The following is a 20614-nucleotide window of genomic DNA, read 5'->3' on the forward strand; positions in this document are numbered from 1 at the left end:
GAGATGTTGCTGTTAAATAAAGTGTTCACGTGCCCACGTGTTCATTCTATTCAGAATTCCGTGAGCTGATTCAAGAATATCTTCAAGACGCGCCACCGGCCAACCACCTACGTCCGACTAAGCAGCGGTAGCGAATGTGGGTGGCGCTTCCACTGTGGTCTTTGTTCTTCAAAAGGGAGAGTATTGTCAATGTCTGTCTGATTCCAGATGCTTTGTATGATCTATCTGCCGTGAATCAAGTTTGCCATTTCAAGTCAATGCTTAATTAGAACAAAACTTCTAATTGCTTTTACTAATGAAAGGAAGAACCTTATCAATCATTCCGGTCCAGCCTCCTCATTATATGGATGGAGAAACCAAGGCTCGGAGACAGGAAGCCCAGGACAAGACTTGCTCTGCTAGTCTGAGTCGCGGCAGGACCCAGACGCCCAGGCCCCAGGCTTCCCAGTCTGGGCTGAGCTCACAGCACCTCTTTGCCTGGGCTACCTTCTGTGGGGTAAAATATTTTAATGCTCGAATATATACACACATACCTAAAAACTTCTGTTTCAAGTCTGACTTCAAATGGGATTGTCCGGATTTACTCTTAAGGTTTTGGAAAATGTATTAATCTGAATAAAATGCTTTTGATGCCTCATCCCATAAAAAGATAATAGCGTTCCTTCTTGTTTCCAGAGGAACAGATGGCCTTAATACAGGCTAGGATTCCTGGGAAGTCCTGCGAGTCAGACAGATCAGCCAGGTGACCAGAAATGTGCTTTTTCAGGAAGGCCGGCTCCTCTCACTTGGCAATTCCAAAGGGCTCTGGGAAACACTCCATTAAGGACTGGGAAAGCCTCGGGGAAGGGGGTTTAGTGATGAACCTGAGTCATGGAAATTCCAGAAGTGACTGCAAGAGAAAACATAATTAACTTCTCAGTGTAAAACTTCAGTCTCTTGGGGAAAATGCTCGTGGGAGTGTAGGTGTAGACAATTTCAGGAATGAATACTGAGTAACTGAAGCTGTTGGCAATCTGGTGGGGGTTCACGGGAGGGGGGCGGCTCTTGAATGGGATTTTAATTAAGGAACTCGGTTACTGAGAGGGATAAACTCCAGGTCGAGATGAGGCAACCCACCTGGGGAAGGGGCCTCCTGCCGCCAGTCAGCCACCGTGGGCTGGAGCAGGCCTGACACGATGAGTATTTCTGTGGTAAAATGCGGCCCCTTGTGGTCAGATTAGGGAAAAATCCAACTCCAACAGGACAGTACTAGGAACCTGCTTCAATAGGGTGTCAAAGGGAGGCACAGCGAAAACTACTATGGGATTCAGAAAACTTAATAATCGTGACAAAACACAACTAATGAGCTGTTTTATTCACTATCCTCTAAACTAGCGCATCTCAAATCCCAACATACGTGGGGCCCCCCGGGGGTCTTGCTGATCTCAGGTTCTGGGGCAAGGCAGACTAATGAGCTCCTGGGCGGTGTGCACCTCCCCCTCCTCCCACCCCGTGAGTCTCCCGGGGCTGCAGAGAAGGCCCCTGCCCTTGCGTGGGCCAGGCCTGCACCATCGGACCCCTTCGCTGAAGGGACCATAGGTCCCTGGAGAGCATCCCCCCGGGGGTCCCAATGCCCTACCGTCCCAGACACCAACACACCTGGATAGCCACTTTCCTTTTGCCTCTGCAAGCTCAAGGGGCTGTCTACCCCAGTTCCACAGTTATCCTTAACCCCCAACCCCCAGAAAAGTGTCCTGAGGCAAAGCCCACCCCCTGACACCTTCCTATCAGAGAAAGCAACTATTTTGGGTTGCCATAGGACCGCGCCTGTTGGACGTCCACGTGATTAAAAGCCAAGGTTTTCTTTCAGGGCTTTCCTGATCACCGAACATCACTGGCGGGATGTTTCCAGGGCCACTGACTTCCAAGGCTCCCCTCGTGCACCACACGTTTGAAGGCGGCTTACAGCGTCCACCTGCGAGGCTCCCCACCCACACCGCCGGCGCCCGGGGCGGGGGCACCGTGAGTCCGTGTCTTGTTTCAAGCAGTTGGGCCGCCTTCACACACACACACCCGATTCCAAGAATTCATTGTATTGTTAGGGAGAAAATGTTTGATACAAAGTATTTTTAACTTTGATGTGGGAGGAGAAAGAGGGAGTAGATAAGACAGGAGAATGATCACAGGTGGGTAATTACACATGTAAATGAGTTCAATTTGGTAATTTCCCCTTTAATTCCTATTTACATGGTTAACAGAGAGTTCTAACCCCACACCACCACTGCATTTTGGGATAGTTTCTTTTTATTCTTTTTTTTTTTTTTGAGATTTTATTTGAGAGAGAGCGCGCGCGCGCACACGCAGGGGGAGGGGCAAAGGTAGAGGGAGGAGACTTCCCTCACGACCCGAGCTGAAGGCAGACGCTTAACCGACTGAGCCCCCCAGGCGCCCCATTTCTTTTTATTCTTATATGTCAATTCTGAAATATCGAAAGCAATTTAGAATGCTTTGGCATAAACATTTTTCGCAGCTTAAGTTTTTTTTCAGATTTTTCCATTTACCATCATAACTGTACAAAGTAGACAGGGGATGAAAATTCTCTCTTCATTTAACAAATATTGCCTCCAGCATACGAGGCCTCACAAACATGTTGGGCCTCTGGAAAAAACAGCAACAACAACAGAAACATGTTAGTCTTGCAGGAAAGTTTCCCACATAACTATAGTATGAAATCAAAGGAGGCAAGAAAAACATCCTGAAGTAATTTAGGAATGATGAAGGGGGAGAAATTACTTCTGAGAGAAAACAACTAGGGCTTCCTGGAGGAAGTGGCATCCCAGCAGGACCTTGAAGGACAAGTAAAAACTGTACATATATTTTTAAATGGCATATGTGAGACACGGAGTGTTCTGATTGGCAAAAGCTCAGAGTCCCAGGTAAGAAAAACGGGAGATAGAGCCTGGAAGCCATCCGGGGCCAGGCCAAGAGGCTGAAGTCTCAGATTAAGAGACCTGTATTCCATGTGTTATGGAGTAATGCCGAGGATGGGAAGACACCTTGGACAATGGTGTGTTCATTGGATCGGGGAGTAGAGGATCAGAGCATGAAGACCAACTAAACAGTAGTTCAAGTGATAATGAAGCCTAAGGCAGAAATGGGCGGGGACAGATGGCCTTGGGAAAGGCCGAGCAGACAGGACAGTGGGGTGGAGGTCGGGCAAGGGATATAGGGTTCATGTGACCAGGGTTTCAGGTCCAGGGCACAAGAGGGAGGACAGTGTCACGTGCAGGGCACTTGCGGGCATCTGCAGGTCGCTGAGAATTCAGAACCAGGGCCTGAGGGAGACCGTCAAGGCTGTGGGGACATAAAGACGCAGGTTGGTCACTGAAGTCATGGCAGGGCAGGATGTGTCCAAGAAAGACTGGAGAGACAGGAGGGGAGGCAGGAGGAGGGAGGACAGCCGGGAAGGGTGGCAAGCGGGGAGGGCAGGAGGGCAGGTCAGATGCCCTTAAAGACGGAGCATGAGAGCGCACTGGTGTTGGGGTTTGACAAAAACTTGCAAACATACACAAAAGCAAAGTCATAATGATGTCTCCATTCCCCCTCAGCGATGACCAGCAGCGATCAGCGACGTTGGCCACACGATCGCCCCCCCCCTTGCTGGGTGGCTACTTCCCTGGCGTATTGTATGGGTCCCAGGCCTCGGGGCATTTCAGCCCTGCGCATTTCATCACGCACCGCTAAGAAATACGGACAACCGAGAAGAGAATTCTAAAGGGGTGGGTGATTTTAAATTGTTGGCAGTTTCCGGGATTTCAGGCCGACAGGAACACTTTGGTGGGAGCATTCACTGGCAGCCCTCAAAGGAGTGGTGGCAGCAAAACGTCTGGAGCAGACGACCCAAAGGCTTGTCATGAGGTAGGTTAGAGGTAGGACCACAGACCGCAGGAAGGATGCTTGCCACCAAAGACACCCGAGCACGCTTGTAGGGCAAGCGTGGAGTCCACAGAGTGGACAGTGGCTGGAGATGTGAGGAAATGGGTAGGTGATGCAGCAATACTCACCCCGCTGGGTGCTCCCTGAGCACCTACCGTGCGGCCGCATCCCTTCCGGCACAGGCCACAGGACTGCGGGGATGACCGTCTGACAGAAAGACGATGAGCGAACGGACAAATGTAAAATCTGATGTCTGGAGGGGTAAGTGCGATAAAGGGGGAGAAATGACACAAAGGAGGTGGTCCGGGGGAGAGCCGAGACATGAGACAGCGAGAGAGGGAGAGCTTGTCCCAGCTGGGGAATCTGAAGGTAGAGACAAAGGGAGTGGAGGGAAGCCACCACAGAGGGGCTCAATTAGCTTCGTTTTCTAGAAAAGGGAGGCGTTCATGACTTCTAAGCCCTTCTGGACACTAAGGCTGCTAACACTCCAGGAAGTGATTCACCTTCCCTTGGGTATCTGACTGCTAAGAACCAAGGAGGCATCCCAACTGCAGCTCGGGATAGAGCGAGGAGGCAGCAATGCGCTGCAGAGCCCTGGGAATTCGGGCCAGGATTTAACTTCTCTGAGCCTCAGTTTCTGCACCTATAAAATGGGAGGAAGGATTCCTGTGAAAAGGGTTTTGTGAGAAGTGCGTGAACTCCCAGCTCCCAGCATGGTGCTTGGTACGCAGGAAATGATCATTTAAAGTGCTTGCTACCAAAAAGCAGAAGTCATCCCCCAGGGAAGCAGCTAGGAGGCAAAAACAGCTGTCTGTCTGTCCCCTTCAGGGAAAACCCTTTGAAAGCTTCAGAACATTTCTCTTCAAAATGGAGACCTATTCTTATATTTGGTCTGGAAAATGTTACTCAGTCAAACTTGCACCCTACTTTTCCAGATTTTCTGTTACTCTCGGGAAGCCTCTAGAATTCTAAGCCCACAGCTCCTGGTAACAGTAGTGCGGTCAGTGGGCGGCACGTGAAGGTGACAGTGTGTGTGGGGAAGAGAACTCAAGTCTGCAAAGTTAGCTCAGGGATTCTCATTTCCCCCCTTTGAATTATTTCTCATCTCCCTTTTCAGCTCACATGAACTAGGAGGCTGAAAGGGACCTTGAGGGGAGCTTGTCCATCTCTCTGCCTTAAAGTCAGATGGAGGATATTGAAAACCATGGTGGTAATTGTTTAGGGGGGAGAAAATTAGGCTTAATTTAATTTTGTCAAGCTAGCAGAAGTCAATCAGAGCTGACTTGAATGAAATGAGGCTAGTTCTAGTTCAGATCACATGTGGGACGTCACTCCTCTGACCCCTCACTTCACGCTGCCATCTAGTTATCACAAGAATTTAGACAAGTGTACACATTCTGGAGACTACACTTATATAGATTGACCTTGACTGCATGCCACCGTGATCACCTGCCTAGATAAACCTCCGCCAGATAGGTGGAATTTGGGTCTTATTAAACAAAATTAATGATCAGTACCCAAAACAAGTCTGGGTTAGATCAAAGAATAAATGATCTTCCCTCAGTTCAAAGCAATTGCAAAGGAGCTTTCTCTGCTTGTTCACAGGCACGCAACTGCCCACCTATTTATCTTATTCAGGAAGAACAACAACAATATATATATATATATATATATATATATATATATATAAAACATTGACTATTTAGACAAAATTTTAAGTCATTAGCTTTCAGGTACCTCTGCTTTTTCTCCAGATGGTGAAGAATGTGGCTGTAATCACTAAAGTCTTAAGAATACAGTGTTTCATTTTAGATTTATTAAATAAAAAGATGTTAGGATGGAGTCTTCTGGGTGATGAAAAGAGAAACCATTTTCTTTCTCTTAAACTTTAAGTCAAACAGTATGGAGGGAGATTCAAAATACACAGTAATGTCCTGGGAAACCAGCTGGTGTGTGTGGGGGGGGTGTATTTCAGGTTCTTCAGCACGTGCTGATTTTTCAGGTATTAACACTCCCAGCCATGGCCAACTCGAAGCTACCAACAGTTTAACAACCAGCTCACAAAATTCCTGACAATTTAACAGCTGGCTCTCAGCTCCTGCATGCCCTGGAGCCAGACAGAGGTAACTGGTTTAAGATTTCTCTCACGCCTTACCTCTTACTTGACAAGTAAACTCAGCTGTTAAGCCACTAAAAAGTGTGCATTTCATACCATATGATTACACTGAAACAGGTTTTAAAACAAATGTTTCCTTAAAAATAGGTAGTCACTAAAAATCAGGTTATAAAAGATATTTAATAATGCAGAAACATAGTTATGAAGTAGTTTAAGTAAAAACAGTATGTTTGGTATGGTTCCAAATTTGCATATAAAAATGACTACAAAGATATACCCCAAAAAGTGAATAATAATTCTTTTAGTTGTGAGATTTTGTGCTTTATTTTCTTCTTTGTGCCATTCTTCTATTTTTCAAAATTTCTACAATGTTCATATGTTGTATTGGTAATTGGAGAAAGAAGTAAATTCAAAAAATGGTAATATATGTATTTTTATTATGGTGTTTCAGATTTCTCCCTTTACATCCCTAGAATGTTATGGCTATACTAGGTAGGAGGGTGAATCAGATCAACTCTATTTTAAACAAGGCTAAATCATTGTCATTTGATTTTTGTGATGCTTTACTGTTTTCAAAGTACTCTCATAAGCATTATCTAATTTGATAATCTGTGATTCAAGTGAAGGTTATTATATCCTCATTTTACAGATGAGGAAACAGAGGCTTAAAATGATTAAATAATTCGGGCGCCTGGGTCGCTCAGTTGGTTAAGCGACTGCCTTCGGCTCAGGTCATGATCCTGGAGTCCCGGGATCGAGTCCCGCATCGGGCTCCCTGCTCAGCAGGGAGTTTGCTTCTCCCTCTGACCCTCCCCCCTCTCATGTGCTCTCTCTCAAATAAATAAATAAAATCTTTAAAAAAAAAAAATGATTAAATAATTTGCTCAAGGTCACATGGCTAAAGAAGGCAGTTAAACTGGGATCCTGATCCAGGATTTCTGCTATCTGTGAGACCATCCCTCAAAAACAAGCTGAGGGATGTTTCACTCACAGCTTCTCTGTTCAAGAATTTCCCACTAAATGCCTAGACCCAGTTCTTCAAGGAGACATTCTCCTGATTTTGCCCATTTAAATGTCCAGAGCTTGACTAGAATCACCCAGGTAGGGTGCATTCCATCCAAGCATTGATGCTACACAGAGCAATGACCTCAGTGGGCTCTTTAGCTTGGAAATTTATAAACATGATGCGAGCATTTGCTGAGAACAACAGAACCCACACTCTGGGATGAAACTCTACATAGTTAGAAGAGCCTAGAAAGGCCATGTAATGGGTTCTGGCATCAGTTTCCATAGCTTCTCCCTAAAGAACTGGGGAGTGTCCTTTATGGGGATAGCTGAAGGAATAATTTCTGGGTAGATCTGCCTGAAGGCTCTTTTCTTTGCTGGGTCTCATGCAATTTGGACTGGAAGGTCCGTTTCTTGCTCCAGCACCCTCATTCCTGCTCACAAGCAGTGCTTTACCAGAACTTGATAATCAGAAACAAGAGCACACTGTTTTTCAGTTACAAGGAATAGAAACAAGAACCCACTGCCTCAAGTCTTGTAGGTTTTAGGATGTGGATATACAGGATGAGTTTTAAAAGTAGCATTCTGATGAGACCTCATGCAAAGCCAGAAAAGCCAGGCTTCCCAGGCCTTGGGGAAACAGGTGGCCCCAGAACAGGCTGGCCCGGAATGCGGTAGGGGAGACCCCCTCCTCCTGCAGGTGTCACAGAGCAGCATGCAGGGGGATGACAAAGCAGTCCCACTTGGAGCCCTCAGGGTGAGCAGTTTGGGAACCTCAGGATCTCCCTCTGCGGCAGGGGCATGAACATCCCTCAGTGACATCACGGGCAGAGGCTAAAGAGGCAGACCCTACCTTGGGAAATGCAGCTGTCTCCTGGGATTTCCTTTCAGGTGCTTCAGTGAAGAGCATGTGTGTGAACTTTCCATCTGTACCCAGGAGTGGTCAGTTAACTTCATCTGAAGGACTCTGGAGGACCTAATGAAAAAGACAACTCCGGGGACGGCTAATGGAAGGTCCACCCTAGAGGGAGCCCCAAGCACCTGAGCTAGGCTTATCTCCTGATCCACAACAGAGGCTTAGTCAGCGCTGTGGATGTTAGAAATTATTTTTCACTGGTGAAAGGAGTAGTTTTCAAGATGCGTGGATTGGCTAGAAATCCTGCCCCAGTATGAGCAGGGTAAAAGGAATGAGGGAGCCAAACCACCTGTCTTTGGAATAGCCCTGAACATGACTGCTGGCGTACTATTACCCGCACAACCAGAGAGTTAGGGGAATGCTGCGGTTACCATACTCATCCATCTGTTCTGAATGAACTTCCATGCAAGGTGCCGCGGAAGCACAGAAGGGGACAGACACTGGGGACTGCATTAAGCCTACCAAGGCCAGATGACTGTCTTGTTGCTAGCAGTGACCATATTCTACCTGGTCGCAAGTCTGTGAGAGATGAGACCGAGAGGGCTCCCTAATTTCTAATTATCAGGGGCTATTGCCAATCTATTAAAAATAACTCACGGGCGCCTGGGTGGCTCAGTCGGTTAAGCCACTGCCTTCAGCTCAGGTCATGATCCTGGAGTCCCGGGATCAAGTCCCGCATTGGGCTCCCTGCTCGGCAGGGAGTCTGCTTCTCCCTCTGACCCTCCCCTCTCTCATGTTCTCTCTCTCTATCTCATTCTCTCTCTCAAATAAATAAATAAATCTTTAAAAAAAAAAAAAAGAAAAATAACTCACTAACTGTCAATGAGTCAGTTGGTTTGACTGAGGACCTTCTTTTAGGATACCTTTAAGTATTCTCAGAAATAATTAGGGAACTTCTGAGCAGAAACTGAGTTGAGTTACTCATACATACTGAGTACTAATGTTATATAGCCTCATCCGTACCCAAAAACAGAAAGGTGCCTGGAGAAATCTGGGGTTACATTTATGCGCCTGAGCAGGCTTTCCACAGCAGGTTAAGTGTGTGGAAGTCATGGCATCAGGATTTCTGAGTTCAGTTAAATACCACAACTCAGTTTTGTAAAAATCAATCTTAAAATACTTTGTCTTAATCTTTATTCTCCCCCGATTTTAAAAAATAGCACATGCTTACTATAAGCCTCACATTATAGAAGACTGAAAATTCCCCAGAATCCCACCTGCAGAGATGACTACTAGTCTCTTTGGCAAATATTACTCCAGACTTTGGGGGGCACAGAGTAGTAAACAAACAGATCAAGTGGAATTCTACTACCACCAGAATACATGCTATTCTGCTCCTATGCAAGTTTTCAAACAGTTCTGACAAGTAATTCAACGGACCAGTTTCTTCAGAGAGCTTTATGCTTCTGTTTTCAGAGAGATTCAATCACACAGTGGGTGGAAAAACCTCTAAGATTTTCATGCCATTCAGTATGAAGTATTTCCCAAAGTATTAAAGGTGAATGAATTTTTTTAAAGGAAATGGAATAATGAATTCGATACAGAGATAACAGTTCAGAAAATCATGGCAGTTTCTTATCAAAGCAAAAACTACTAAATTCCAATTTCAGCAAGTATCATAAAATGGCTTTGAAATTCAACTTCAGGAAACAACCATTTCTTTACCACTGACTATATCATAGAAGTAATTCTACAATTCTTCTCACTTGATCAATACAAGAGAATACCACATATACATACGGGCATTGAGAATTCCTTCCATTCTAGGTGAAATCAAATGATAACCAGAATTGCTACATATGAAAGAAGTGTCCATCAGCAGGGAGTCCAGAGCGGGACACTTGGAAGAGATTTCAGCTTTTGCAACTGGGAAAGGACAATTTTGATTCAACCTCCCACAGCTTCGTTTGTAATGCTTTCAAAACATCTTCCATCTATTGAATTGAAAAAATATTTTCAGATACACATAGGATTATGATTAAAATCACACATGATTAAATGATTAAAATATGTATCATTAATAAAATTTACGAATGTTATGCATTACACGTGAAATTATTTAGAGGCATAAACTAAATTTTATGTAAATAAGGCAGCATTCTTTTTTTAGATTTTATTTATTTGACAGAGAGAGAGAGAGAGAGAGAGAGAGACAGCTAGAGAGGGAACACAAGTAGGGGGAGTGGGAGAGGGAGAAGCAGGCTCCTTGCCGAGCAAGGAACTCGATGCGGGGCTCCGCCCCAGGACCCTGGGATCATGACCTGAGCCGAAGGCAGACGCTTAACGACTGAGCCACCCAGGCGCCCCAATAAGGCAGCATTCTATTATCAGTAGTTCTCAACCTCTAATGTGGAGCTCTTTTATACACTCATGGATATGTTGCCGATCAGGCCATGAGAAGATGTTAACATTCAAAAACATTTGCAGGTTGTTTATACCATGAGAATTGAATCAAATGAAATATAGTTTACTAGTTTTAGAATATATATGGTTTTGATGAGACATGAAATGTCTTATAATTTTTTTGATAAAGCTTTAGCTTAAGTTGTAGTTTGGCTAACCCCCAAAATCAACTTTACTAACAACTGAAATAAAATCAGCACTCTCTTACCAGGAAAGTACTAAGATCAAAACAAGTGCCATTCTGAGGATTATTTGTGGAGGAGCACTTGCTCACTAGCAGGAAATTGTTCATACAAAGATATAAAAAGTACAGAATTACCTGCTTTAGAGACTTTTCTATTTCAACTCTGCTTTCAAGATTAAAAAGTTCTTTATCTTCTGACACTATTTGCTTTTCCGAGGACCCTAAAATATAACTGCAGTATAACATGGTACAAAGTTAAAATATGAAAAGGAGGTAAATATGAAAATCATGTTAATTAATAACATTAAAACTCTATCTTATACTACATATTTGTACCAAATGAACACAAAATAACTATTTTTGTTAATAGCAACCACACAGGAAGTTGTACCACAAAAAATCGAGTTTTTCTCCATAACACCTTGGTCCAGGCATTCCTACATATTGTCCAATATTCTAAGTACTTCATTACTGGCACAACCTTACTCTTTAGTTAACCGAGTGGCAAAACATTCACACTCATAGCTCAAAATTCTATGATTAAAAAGTTTTAAAAGATCCCGAAGAAGCCACTGCTTTTTTGCTTTCTATAATTTGTTGGGAACATGTGTACTTTCAAATTTGACCTTTAGTAAATAACGTATGGAGTCAATTCTCAGTTACTTTGATTTGGCAACACCAACAGTTATCCTCCAAGTTATGTTTTGCTCTGCTCTCTGGAGTTAGGAGATGCTGTGGTGTAGAAAATATGAGATAAGATAAATATTGGCCTGGAAACAAGGAAAACAGGCCCAGTGTTGGTAACCTAGTAAATCTAAATGGGAAACAAGAAGGGGCTAGTATTTCTCCAAAAAGAAAACTTGATTAATTTGCATTTCTTCCAAAGTCCTTCATCACATGTAGCAACTTCAGCAGGTCACTTCTTTTGTCAAGTAAGGTCAAGCTTTCCTTGGAAGCCTTAGTGATTTTATTTCTGAAAAATGGCATGGAAGGCAAAATGGCAGAAGTCAATCAACATCCTGTTTAGGAAAGAAAAATGAGATGAGGTGGGAAATGAAGGGGCACTGAGTAATTTACAAAACTGTAAATGGGGGCGCCTGGCTGGCTCAGTCCTTAGAGCATGCGACTCTTGATCTTGGGGTCATGTGTTTGAGCCGACAGTGGGTATAGAGATTACTTAAAAATAAAATCTTTCAAAAAACCCCAAAACTGTAAATAAATCCTTCCAAAACCAACCAGGTTCCTTGGCATTAAAATTCTTTTCTTCTTTTTCTTAAAGATTTTATTTATTTGTCAGAGAGAGAGAGAGAAAGAGCACAAGCAGGAGGAGTGGCAGGCAGAGGGAGAAGCAGGCTTCCTGCTGAGCAGGGAGCCCGATGCGGGACTTGATCCCAGGACCCTGGGATCATGACCTGAGCCAAAGGCAGACGCTTAACCAACTGAGCCACCCAGGCGTCCCAAAATTCTTTTCTTCTTAAACTGTTCTTCTTTCCTGATATATAAGGATTTTAGGCATCTTTAAAGTCTTGAGGGTTACATCTTTTGCAGGATAAGTGAAAATACACTGGGGTCAGATGAGTCACTTAATTTTGTATTTCCTATTTAAAAAAGCTCATGAATTAGAAGGCCATTAAGATATCTGAAACTCGGGCGCCTGGGTGGCTCAGTTGGTTAAGCGACTGCCTTCGGCTCAGGTCATGATCCTGGAGTCCTGGGATCGAGTCCCACATCGGGCTCCCTGCTCAGCGGGGAGTCTGCTTCTCCCTCTGACCCTCTTCCCTCTCGTGCTCTCTGTCTCTCTCTCTCTCAAATAAATAAATAAAATCTTAAAAAAAAAAAAAAAAGATATCTGAAACTCCTGAGCACCTGGATGGCTCAGTCGGTTAAACGTCTGCCTTTGGCTAAGGTCATGATCCCAGGGTCCTGGGATGGAGTCCCACATCGGGCACTCTGCTCAGTGGGGGGCCTGCTTCTCCCTCTTCCTCTATCCCTCCCCCTGTTCATGTGTTCTCTCTTTAAAATATATAAAATCTTTAAAAATAATAAATAAATAAATAAATAAAAGCTATCTGAAACTCTTTAACTGACATCTGTCATCAGCCTCCTATTTGCCTTGTTTCCAAACGTTTACTTTTTATAGAAATCTTGGAGAATGAAGGCACTTCCTTGCATCAGAAAAAACAGGTGATTCTTTACCAGATGCAAGAAAATAGTTGGACTTTATATTTCTGCTTTTCTAGAACACCAAAGGGACGGACTTCCTTCCTAATCAGTTTTGAAATTCCTAATTCTTCATGATATTCTAGGTGGCTAAAAACTGGGGTGGGGGGGTAATAAAATGGATGACACATATTGATCCATACAACTGCTTAAAAAATCCTATTAAATTCAATTTTTAGGGAAAATTGAACCTATTTTTACTCTGAAAAATGTTCTCACAGTGCTTTCTCCTTACAATTTAGAATGTCTAATTTTCCAATACCAAATACATCAGGTCAAAACAAATAAACAAAAAATCACACTGGCTTTATTGTCAGAAATTATTACTTGAAAATATATTTTAACCAAATAGTGTTGATTTAGTTCTGATGTTTTCATTATCAATTTTTCTGCAAACAACTTTCCAAGAAATCATTTATAAGGTATCCATTTATTTAGCACACTTACCTTTCAATGGCTTCAACACTGAGGCAAAACAAGTCTCTCTTGTAATCTAGATTCTTGGGTGTGCACCTGTATATGTAGCCAAGCCTGAGTGAGCATCCTGTGCAGGATAGAGCCTCCAGAATGCTGCAAGGAAGAAGGGCCATTGCTTTAGCAAACAAAGTAGCAACTTGTTACAACCCATAAACGCTTAACATTTAAGTTGCTAAAATATGTTATTCTAACCCTACTAAGTCATATGTATAAAGAAGGAAAAAAATGATAGTAAAATGTTGACATTAGAAATGTAGACAATCACCTCCAGGCTACAGTGCCTTCAGCACCTAGTGACATGGGACGTACAGAAAAGTGACAAGAGAAGATACTGATGTGGTGTTTTTCTAGACTGTAAATGCCTCAATCTGGTATTAAGAAAAATTATCTAAAATTTGAAAATAAGACAGGGATTCCACATGCCCTTTTAATGTCATATTGTCCAACAAGCCCACCAAGAATCATTAACACTCTGGGGCAGGGAGGCAGATTTTTTCTGTAATGATCCAGGGAACAAATATTTTAGGTTTGTAGGCCATGTGGTGTCTGTTGCAATGACTTGCCTCCACTATTATAGCACAGAAGCAGCCACAGACAATATGTAACTGAATACACAACGTGTCTATGTCCCAGTAAAAATATATTTACAAAAATAAGTGCTTGGCCCATGGGCCATACTTTGCTCTACTGGAAGGTAACATTGGTTGCTCACTACTTACTATTGATTAGGGCCCAGACTCTCTGAAGTTAGATGATAACTTACAGAAAGAAGATTAATAAGACTGATAATTTGTAAAATTATAAATAATTTTAGTCTGGTAGAGACACAAATGTTCTCTGCTAGTAGAAAAGGTAACCTCAAAGGCTGAGGCTCTATTGTCCTATAGGACAGTAACTAGATTTGTTCTACAGAGAGCATCCTTCTCTAAACCAGCTTTGCCATGTTCTGACTCCCTCGGTGATGAGTTAAATAAATCTCTGACGTGTGCTCTTCACGTATCTGTTAGGGTTGCCTTTCTCTTTTTAATTATACTTTGACCTAACACTCTTCTACCCACTACAGATATGTTCCACACAGGCAACTCACAAATATTTTACTTAATGATCCAAGTTCTCCACATAATTGTTCCTTCATTATAGTTATTTCTCAACTCAGGCTCTGCATATTTGAATATAATCTCCCCCACCAATGTCAATTCATGTCTTCTTTAAATCTTAGAATCCAGTCACCTAAATGCCTTGTCAAGTTGACCTATCCAAATTTGCCATTCTATAAATATCTATAATAAATTAGTCCCAACACAGAGCAAATTGATAACTGAAGATCTAAATCTAGTGATAATATACATTACAAAAGATAGCTATTATTTCAAAAGAATAATATAATTCCTATTGGTATTGAGCCACTTGTGATAACTACAGAGCTATTCCTGTTATCAAAAAAAATGGAGCCAACCAAAACTCAAACATATTATAGACTGCATTATTGTTTACCTAAAGATACTGACTTTTTTAACTACTGCAGCTACATAATGGAACAAAGAACAAAATGCCTAATAAATTATAAGTTCTTACTGGTGATATAATTAGCTAGATAATATGCCACTGATCATATATTAAGCTTCCATATGCTTTTATATTGAAAACCATATTTTATATTTTTAGTATTTTAAATTTATATATTTTTTTATATTTCTTAGTAAAGCCCAGGAGGGAACCCTATCCATACTACCAACAGTGAACAGGAAAATGTCCATGCTACATCTCGAACCTCATAATCTTTATGAAGTGGCCATACACAATTACCAAGATTGTGAACTAACATATAATGCAGGTGTAATCAACCAAAAAGGATACAAATACAACACTGATCAACAAATAATATTGTTTTATCCCAAATTACCCAAATCAAAGTAAACACCACTGACGAATACACGCAAACCCATTCACACTTCCAGAGTGATCTTGAGAAACCATGAAGAGAGTAGCGACAATTATTGCAATGTCTTTCCGTTGTCACCGCTGGCAAGGATTTGGCCAGAACTCACCCTTAACACTGAACAACAATATTGAGAAAGCAGTGCGGAAATCCTAGGATGATTTTTCGACAAGAAATGAGTTAGTGTGTAAGAACCTTAACGAATGACAGAAAGAACCCAGGAACAGCGCTGCTACCTTCACGACACATTTCTAAAACCCACGCGTGCTCTTGCTGGCCGGCTGCCGGCAGGTGGCTATTCAGTCAGGCCTATCAAAAACTTAGGAGCATCCCAAGGCAATACGGTATTTCCCCAAGTGTGGAATATGGGACCCTAGTGAATGTCTTGAATTTGAATTTACGTGGCAAAAATGATGGGTTCAGGTGACACAAGGAAACAGGACTAAATAACACTGGCTCCCAGAGTTAAGAGTCAATTCCCCTTTTCAGTTCCCCATCAATCCTGATTATAAAAAGAAGAAAGTCTCAGTCCAGTGCTAGGAAGTCTTTAACTAGAATCTCACAGCTGCAAATCTTTTAACAGTGAGAAAACAGACTTTAGGCTCAGAACCAGCCAGGTGATAGCATCTCTGCTAGAGTTTAATAACATTTGTTTTCATTGTGGTTAATTTCTAGTTCAAGCAAATAATATGGCAGTAATATATTGTATTCCTTTTTAAATAAATTTAAATAAAAATCCTGAGTCAATGTAATGAAAGGTATTAAGTAGATGACAGCAAAGCCGGTATGTGGATATGGCAAAACTGGTGAAAGTGGCATCAAAATGACTAAAACTGGAAGGAGAGAAGAAAGAACACTTTGCAAGAAGGAAGGAGAAACACAGGCACCATCCTCGCTCTAACTACTAAACAGTCCTGTGGTTTTAGCAAACTTCTAATCTCCCCAGGCCTTACTTTCTTCATCTACAGAAGGAGAAATGATCTAAGGCTGGTTTTCCAAACTGAGGTCGCCTGCGTGCCAGGAGCACTGTTTCCATCACATACACATACTACCTGTACTGTTGTTAATTCTCCTTAAAAAGAGTGATTTTTTTTAAATTGAAATACACTTTATTTGAAAAGGAAACTCCAGCATTACTTTAAAATGAAAAACACACATTTTTAAATGTATTTTTAAACACACATTAAAAAAACATACATGATTATTAATTTCTGTTTAGTCGTCTGTATACCACCTAAAGTTACTTCACAGATCAGTTAAGACACATTTTTGGCAACAATTATATAAGGCAGAGCCTCCCATTCTGTTTACTGAGGATGCCACTTGTAGCAACGTGTGGCAGGTACGCCAAGATGGTGATCCCTTCAACTGTTGGAGCGGCAGCACAGGCCTGGGACTGCCGGAGCCCCCGTGCTGGCTGCTTCTGGCCTCATGCAGCCTTGTCTGTTTACCTCAACAGGCCACATGTCCATGTGTGTGAGTGTGATACTAGCATTTTCTATGTGTAACATGACATTAAAAAAAGTAGGTAGCGTTGGCCTAAGGCACACTTTGGCTGAGATTTTATGATACAGGTATTTTCTTTTTCTATTTTTATTTTCAATTTGCTTTAGCACTAAGCCCAAAGACCCAAAAGAGAGTGTGAGAATGTGACTTCAGAAACTCTTTCATCACAATATCTAAAAACGACCACCATCACTCAAGAATTGATACATTAAAATGACTGATTCTATACTGATCACCACGAAGAAAGTTTTATCCCAATTAATCTTACTGGTAATGATCTTATTAAAGATTTTTAGTTGAAAAATAAACATTTTCTCTAATACACATATTCACACAGATAAAAGTCTTACTCACCAACCATTTTCATTTTTACGTTTGGATAGTATCTGTTCTTTATCCACAGAAACATTACAGGAAACACCTACAGCAAAGTAACAATAATGTATTAATGTGGTTTGCTATAATACACCTGCAGATATTTAGAGAACGTCTAATTCAATTTTTACTTTTTTTTTTTTAAGATTTTATGTATTTATTTGAGAGAGAATGAGAGCACGAGAGGGAAGAGGGTCAGAGGGAGAAGCAGACTCCCTGCTGAGCAGGGAGCCCGATGCGGGACTCGATCCCGGGACTCCAGGATCATGACCTGAGCCGAAGGCAGTCGCTTAACCAACTGAGCCACCCAGGTGCCCCAATTTTTACTTTAGAACTCAGAGAACCAGAAAAAATAAGAGCCCAGAGTCACATATACACAAAAGTGGTTCAAAACTAAATGTACAGAGGTCTTCTGGAAAAAAGATGGCAGAATGAGTGTTATTTCTTTCTCTTCCCTGAAAACCACTGATGTTAATAAAATGAGTAAAATTAGAGGGGAAAATTCAACTGCCAGTAAAACTTGGAACAATTAGAACCTCAATCACAGACTACCAAGAATACCTGCAAGGTATAATAAAATTGGGATAAACCCAAGAATAATGCTAAAAGCCAGTGTATACATCCCCAGGCTTCAAATGCAGAGCTCTCAGGGACCTGGACAAAAATCTTCTATTTAGACCATGACTTGGATGGGGTCACAGTTGACCCCAGAAGCAGGAAACATTCCCAGAGGATCCAGGTCCAGGATACACTAAATGAAGGGATAGGGGATGGAGGGAAATGAAGAAGGGACATCACACCTAAAATGTCCATACTAGCTTCAGGGCCTTTGCACTAGCTGCTCCCTGCCTGGAAAAAGCAAAGAGCGTGATCCCAGAATTGTACATGTAGTCAAGTTGCCATTCATGTAAAAGAGAACAGAAAGACATTTTCAACCACTCAAAACTGAAGTTTTCTTGGAGGTTGGGGAGGGGGCGTGGGGAGGGTCTACTGATGATAATGAAATAAACAACTCAGAAATGAGAACACTATTAATAAGCTTTCTTGTATTAATAAGAGTCCTAGAGTTGAAAAACAAATTCATACAAATGTTACATTAAGGTTCAATGACCATGCTATGGCTACAGAACAGAACTTAAATGTTATAAACCTTGACAAAGTAAAAATAATCAAACTAACTCAAACTGAGGCAGGAGGGAATAGAATTAACCCAAGAGTTCATTTCGTTATCTTTCATGGCAGCAGTGCTGAACGGGGGGAGTAAATCAAATTGTCTAAAGCTGAGAGTTTTTAAAACTTAAAAACTGATACAGAAAAAGTAAATAACAGAAGTGTTTTTATATATAAAACAAAAGGAAAAAGAAAAAGCATGTGGCAAAAGATAGAAAACAGGCTGTAAAAACAGAAAGTACAAGCAAAATGAAAGATTTAACACCAAACATACTATTTCTTGCCTACTAAAAAAAAGAGATGAGTCCCACATCAGGCTCCCTGCTCAGCGGGGAGTCTGCTTCTCCCTCTGACCCTCTTCCCTCTCGTGCTCTCTCCCATTCTCTCTCTCTCAAATAAATAAAATCTTTAAAAAAAAAAAACCTTTACTTTAAAATAAATAAATAAATAAAATTAAAAAAAGAGATTCTCCTACAGTATCAAAAATCTCAACCCATGTACATGCTGTTCTAATGGCAGCAACTCTGGAAACAATCTAGACCTCTATCAACAGACACAGATCAGGCGGCACCTGGGTGGCTCAGTCGTTAAGCATCTGCCTTCGGCTCAGGTCATGATCCCAAGGTCCTGGGATGGAGCCCTGCCTCAGGCTCCCGCTAGGCGGGAGGTCTGCTTCTCCCTCTCCCCCTGCTTGTGTTCCTGCTCTAGCTGTCTCTCTCTCGGTCAAATGGGTGAATAAAATCTTTAAAAATAAATAAAGCTGCTTATAATCATTTAAAGAAAAAAACAGACACAGATCGGAAGGATTAACGGTATCTCCCTGGTGAATTTCTGCCAAAATATTTATAGAATTGAGAGCATAAACTTGATCTTGAAAGCCACAAGTCCAAAAAGAATAGCCATTTTTACACCCATTCAGAAAAACATATGTGAACCACTCCCCTAAATAAATACTATGAAATCAACAATATGAGAGTAGAGCAGAGAAACATACAGGTAACTGGCAGAGCCAGTATTAGAAGCTAGAACTCAAGCCACCTTCTCGACTTTTTTTACTATTAACTCTTCCTCTCCAATTTTGAAGAGATTGTTGGTGTTATTACAAGTTTCCTTTTAAAGAAAATTGATAGTAATGTGTTCTGACAACTCTATGGTTGTTAACACTTCAGAATAAAGGCATCCACTAACACAACTAATAAGAAAAATCAATCCTGACATCCCCCTGCAGGAATCAGGTAGCTGAACAGCTTAATTTCCTAAATAAACCATTAACAATATTATTTACAATTAACACTTAGTTAATTTCTGTGGGGAGTAATACAGAGTGGCAACACCCCAAATGCTTACGGTTTAGTAGGTCATTTTTTACTGAGCAATGTTAACAAAGATGCCGTTTGAAGCGCTGCTCTTCTGGGCTGGGGGAACCCCAGAAAAGGACCCATCACTCGTGAGCCCAAGGTGCAGGGGTGACCCTCCTCCTCCCCTTTTCCTGGAACAGCTCACCTTCTCAGATTTTTCTGCTTTTAAAAACACTGGACAGCCCCAAAACACCCCCCCCCTTCTCCCGGGCCGTCCAGGTGAAGCACACCTGGAAAGAAGGCTGCCCCAAGCTCTTCCCCACCCACTCACCCCCGCCCGTACATCCCACCCAGGCGCGGCAACTGACAGCGCAGCAAGATGCAGTTGGTGTCCTCCTGGCTCGTCACCCAGCTCAGCGAGTCGCCCAGCGGCCGCCTGCAGCCGGAGCACAGAAACACCAGCGGCCTGTCCTCCTCCTCGGCGGGGTCTGCAGCCTCCTCGCGCCGCGTCCCCTCTACACAGGGCACCGACGCGTCCCCGCTCACGGAGTTCCACATGTTTGCCCACTTCCGCAGCAGTTGGTGACGGCTCGAGTCTTCCGAGAGCCGCCTGCCCAACAGAGAGGAGTCGCCCCACTTGCCCTTGTCACCGCCACACGCACAGCTAGTAGAAGAACATCCTTTGCAACAACTAGATGACCAAACGCCCGCCATTCCTGCAAATCTCCCGCGCCGCGGAGCGCCACGGGAAATGCGCGCCTGCGCCTGCGCCTGCGCCTGCGCCTGCGCGGCGCGGGGCGAGGAGGCGGAAGCCGGAAAGGGGCCGTGGCCTGAGGGGCGGAGCCTGCAAGAGAACAAACAGCTGGCAACCCGCTGGTGCGCATGCTTCTTGTCGAGCTGAGCCGCAACAGTTTATCTCTGCGTCTGAGTCAAGATTTTCCATTTTTAGGAAATTGAAGCTGCTAGAGGTCTGGCGGCCAGTCAACTTGGGGAGCGGTGTTGGGCCCCTTTAGTTACTAAAGTGAATACGCCGCCCCACACACCGCCCAGAGAAGAGGAGTTGGGGAACACACCTGCTTTCTTCAGCCTC

At 42.7% G+C, this 20614-nt stretch overlaps 1 protein-coding gene across 2 annotated transcripts; it reads right to left on the minus strand.

Annotated features, from left to right (window-relative positions):
- Positions 1-693: 693 nt before the first annotated feature.
- MIS18A (MIS18 kinetochore protein A) lies at positions 694-20274 on the minus strand. Of its 2 annotated transcripts, XR_003517810.2 has the most exons (6): positions 19893-20274; positions 17036-17102; positions 13207-13329; positions 10675-10771; positions 9693-9886; positions 694-889 (listed from the first exon to the last, which is right to left on the minus strand). XR_003517810.2 is itself a non-coding variant. In XM_027581704.2 (5 exons), the coding sequence occupies exons 1-5, from the start codon at positions 20236-20238 to the stop codon at positions 9806-9808; spliced, it is 714 nt and encodes a 237-aa protein (XP_027437505.1). In that variant the 5' UTR covers positions 20239-20274; the 3' UTR covers positions 8660-9805. The 2 variants fall into 2 exon arrangements, 1 of the variants encoding a protein (XP_027437505.1); XM_027581704.2 differs by lacking the exon at positions 694-889 and having other exon boundaries at positions 8660-9886.
- Between the last annotated feature and the right edge of the window lie 340 nt (positions 20275-20614).

This window comes from Zalophus californianus, chromosome 1, assembly GCF_009762305.2.
Source record: "Zalophus californianus isolate mZalCal1 chromosome 1, mZalCal1.pri.v2, whole genome shotgun sequence".
Lineage (NCBI taxonomy): Eukaryota > Metazoa > Chordata > Mammalia > Carnivora > Otariidae > Zalophus > Zalophus californianus.

Coding starts and splice junctions, on each gene's coding strand:
- MIS18A (XM_027581704.2), bottom strand. CDS start 20,238: ATGGCGGGCGTTTGGTCATCTAGTTGTTGCAAAGGATGTTCTTCTACT. Junction 17,103..19,892: donor CAACTGCATCTTGCTGCGCT/GTCAGTTGCCGC, acceptor ACTTTGCTGTAG/GTGTTTCCTGTAATGTTTCT. Junction 9,887..10,674: donor TAGAAAAGTCTCTAAAGCAG/GTAATTCTGTAC, acceptor TCAATTCAATAG/ATGGAAGATGTTTTGAAAGC.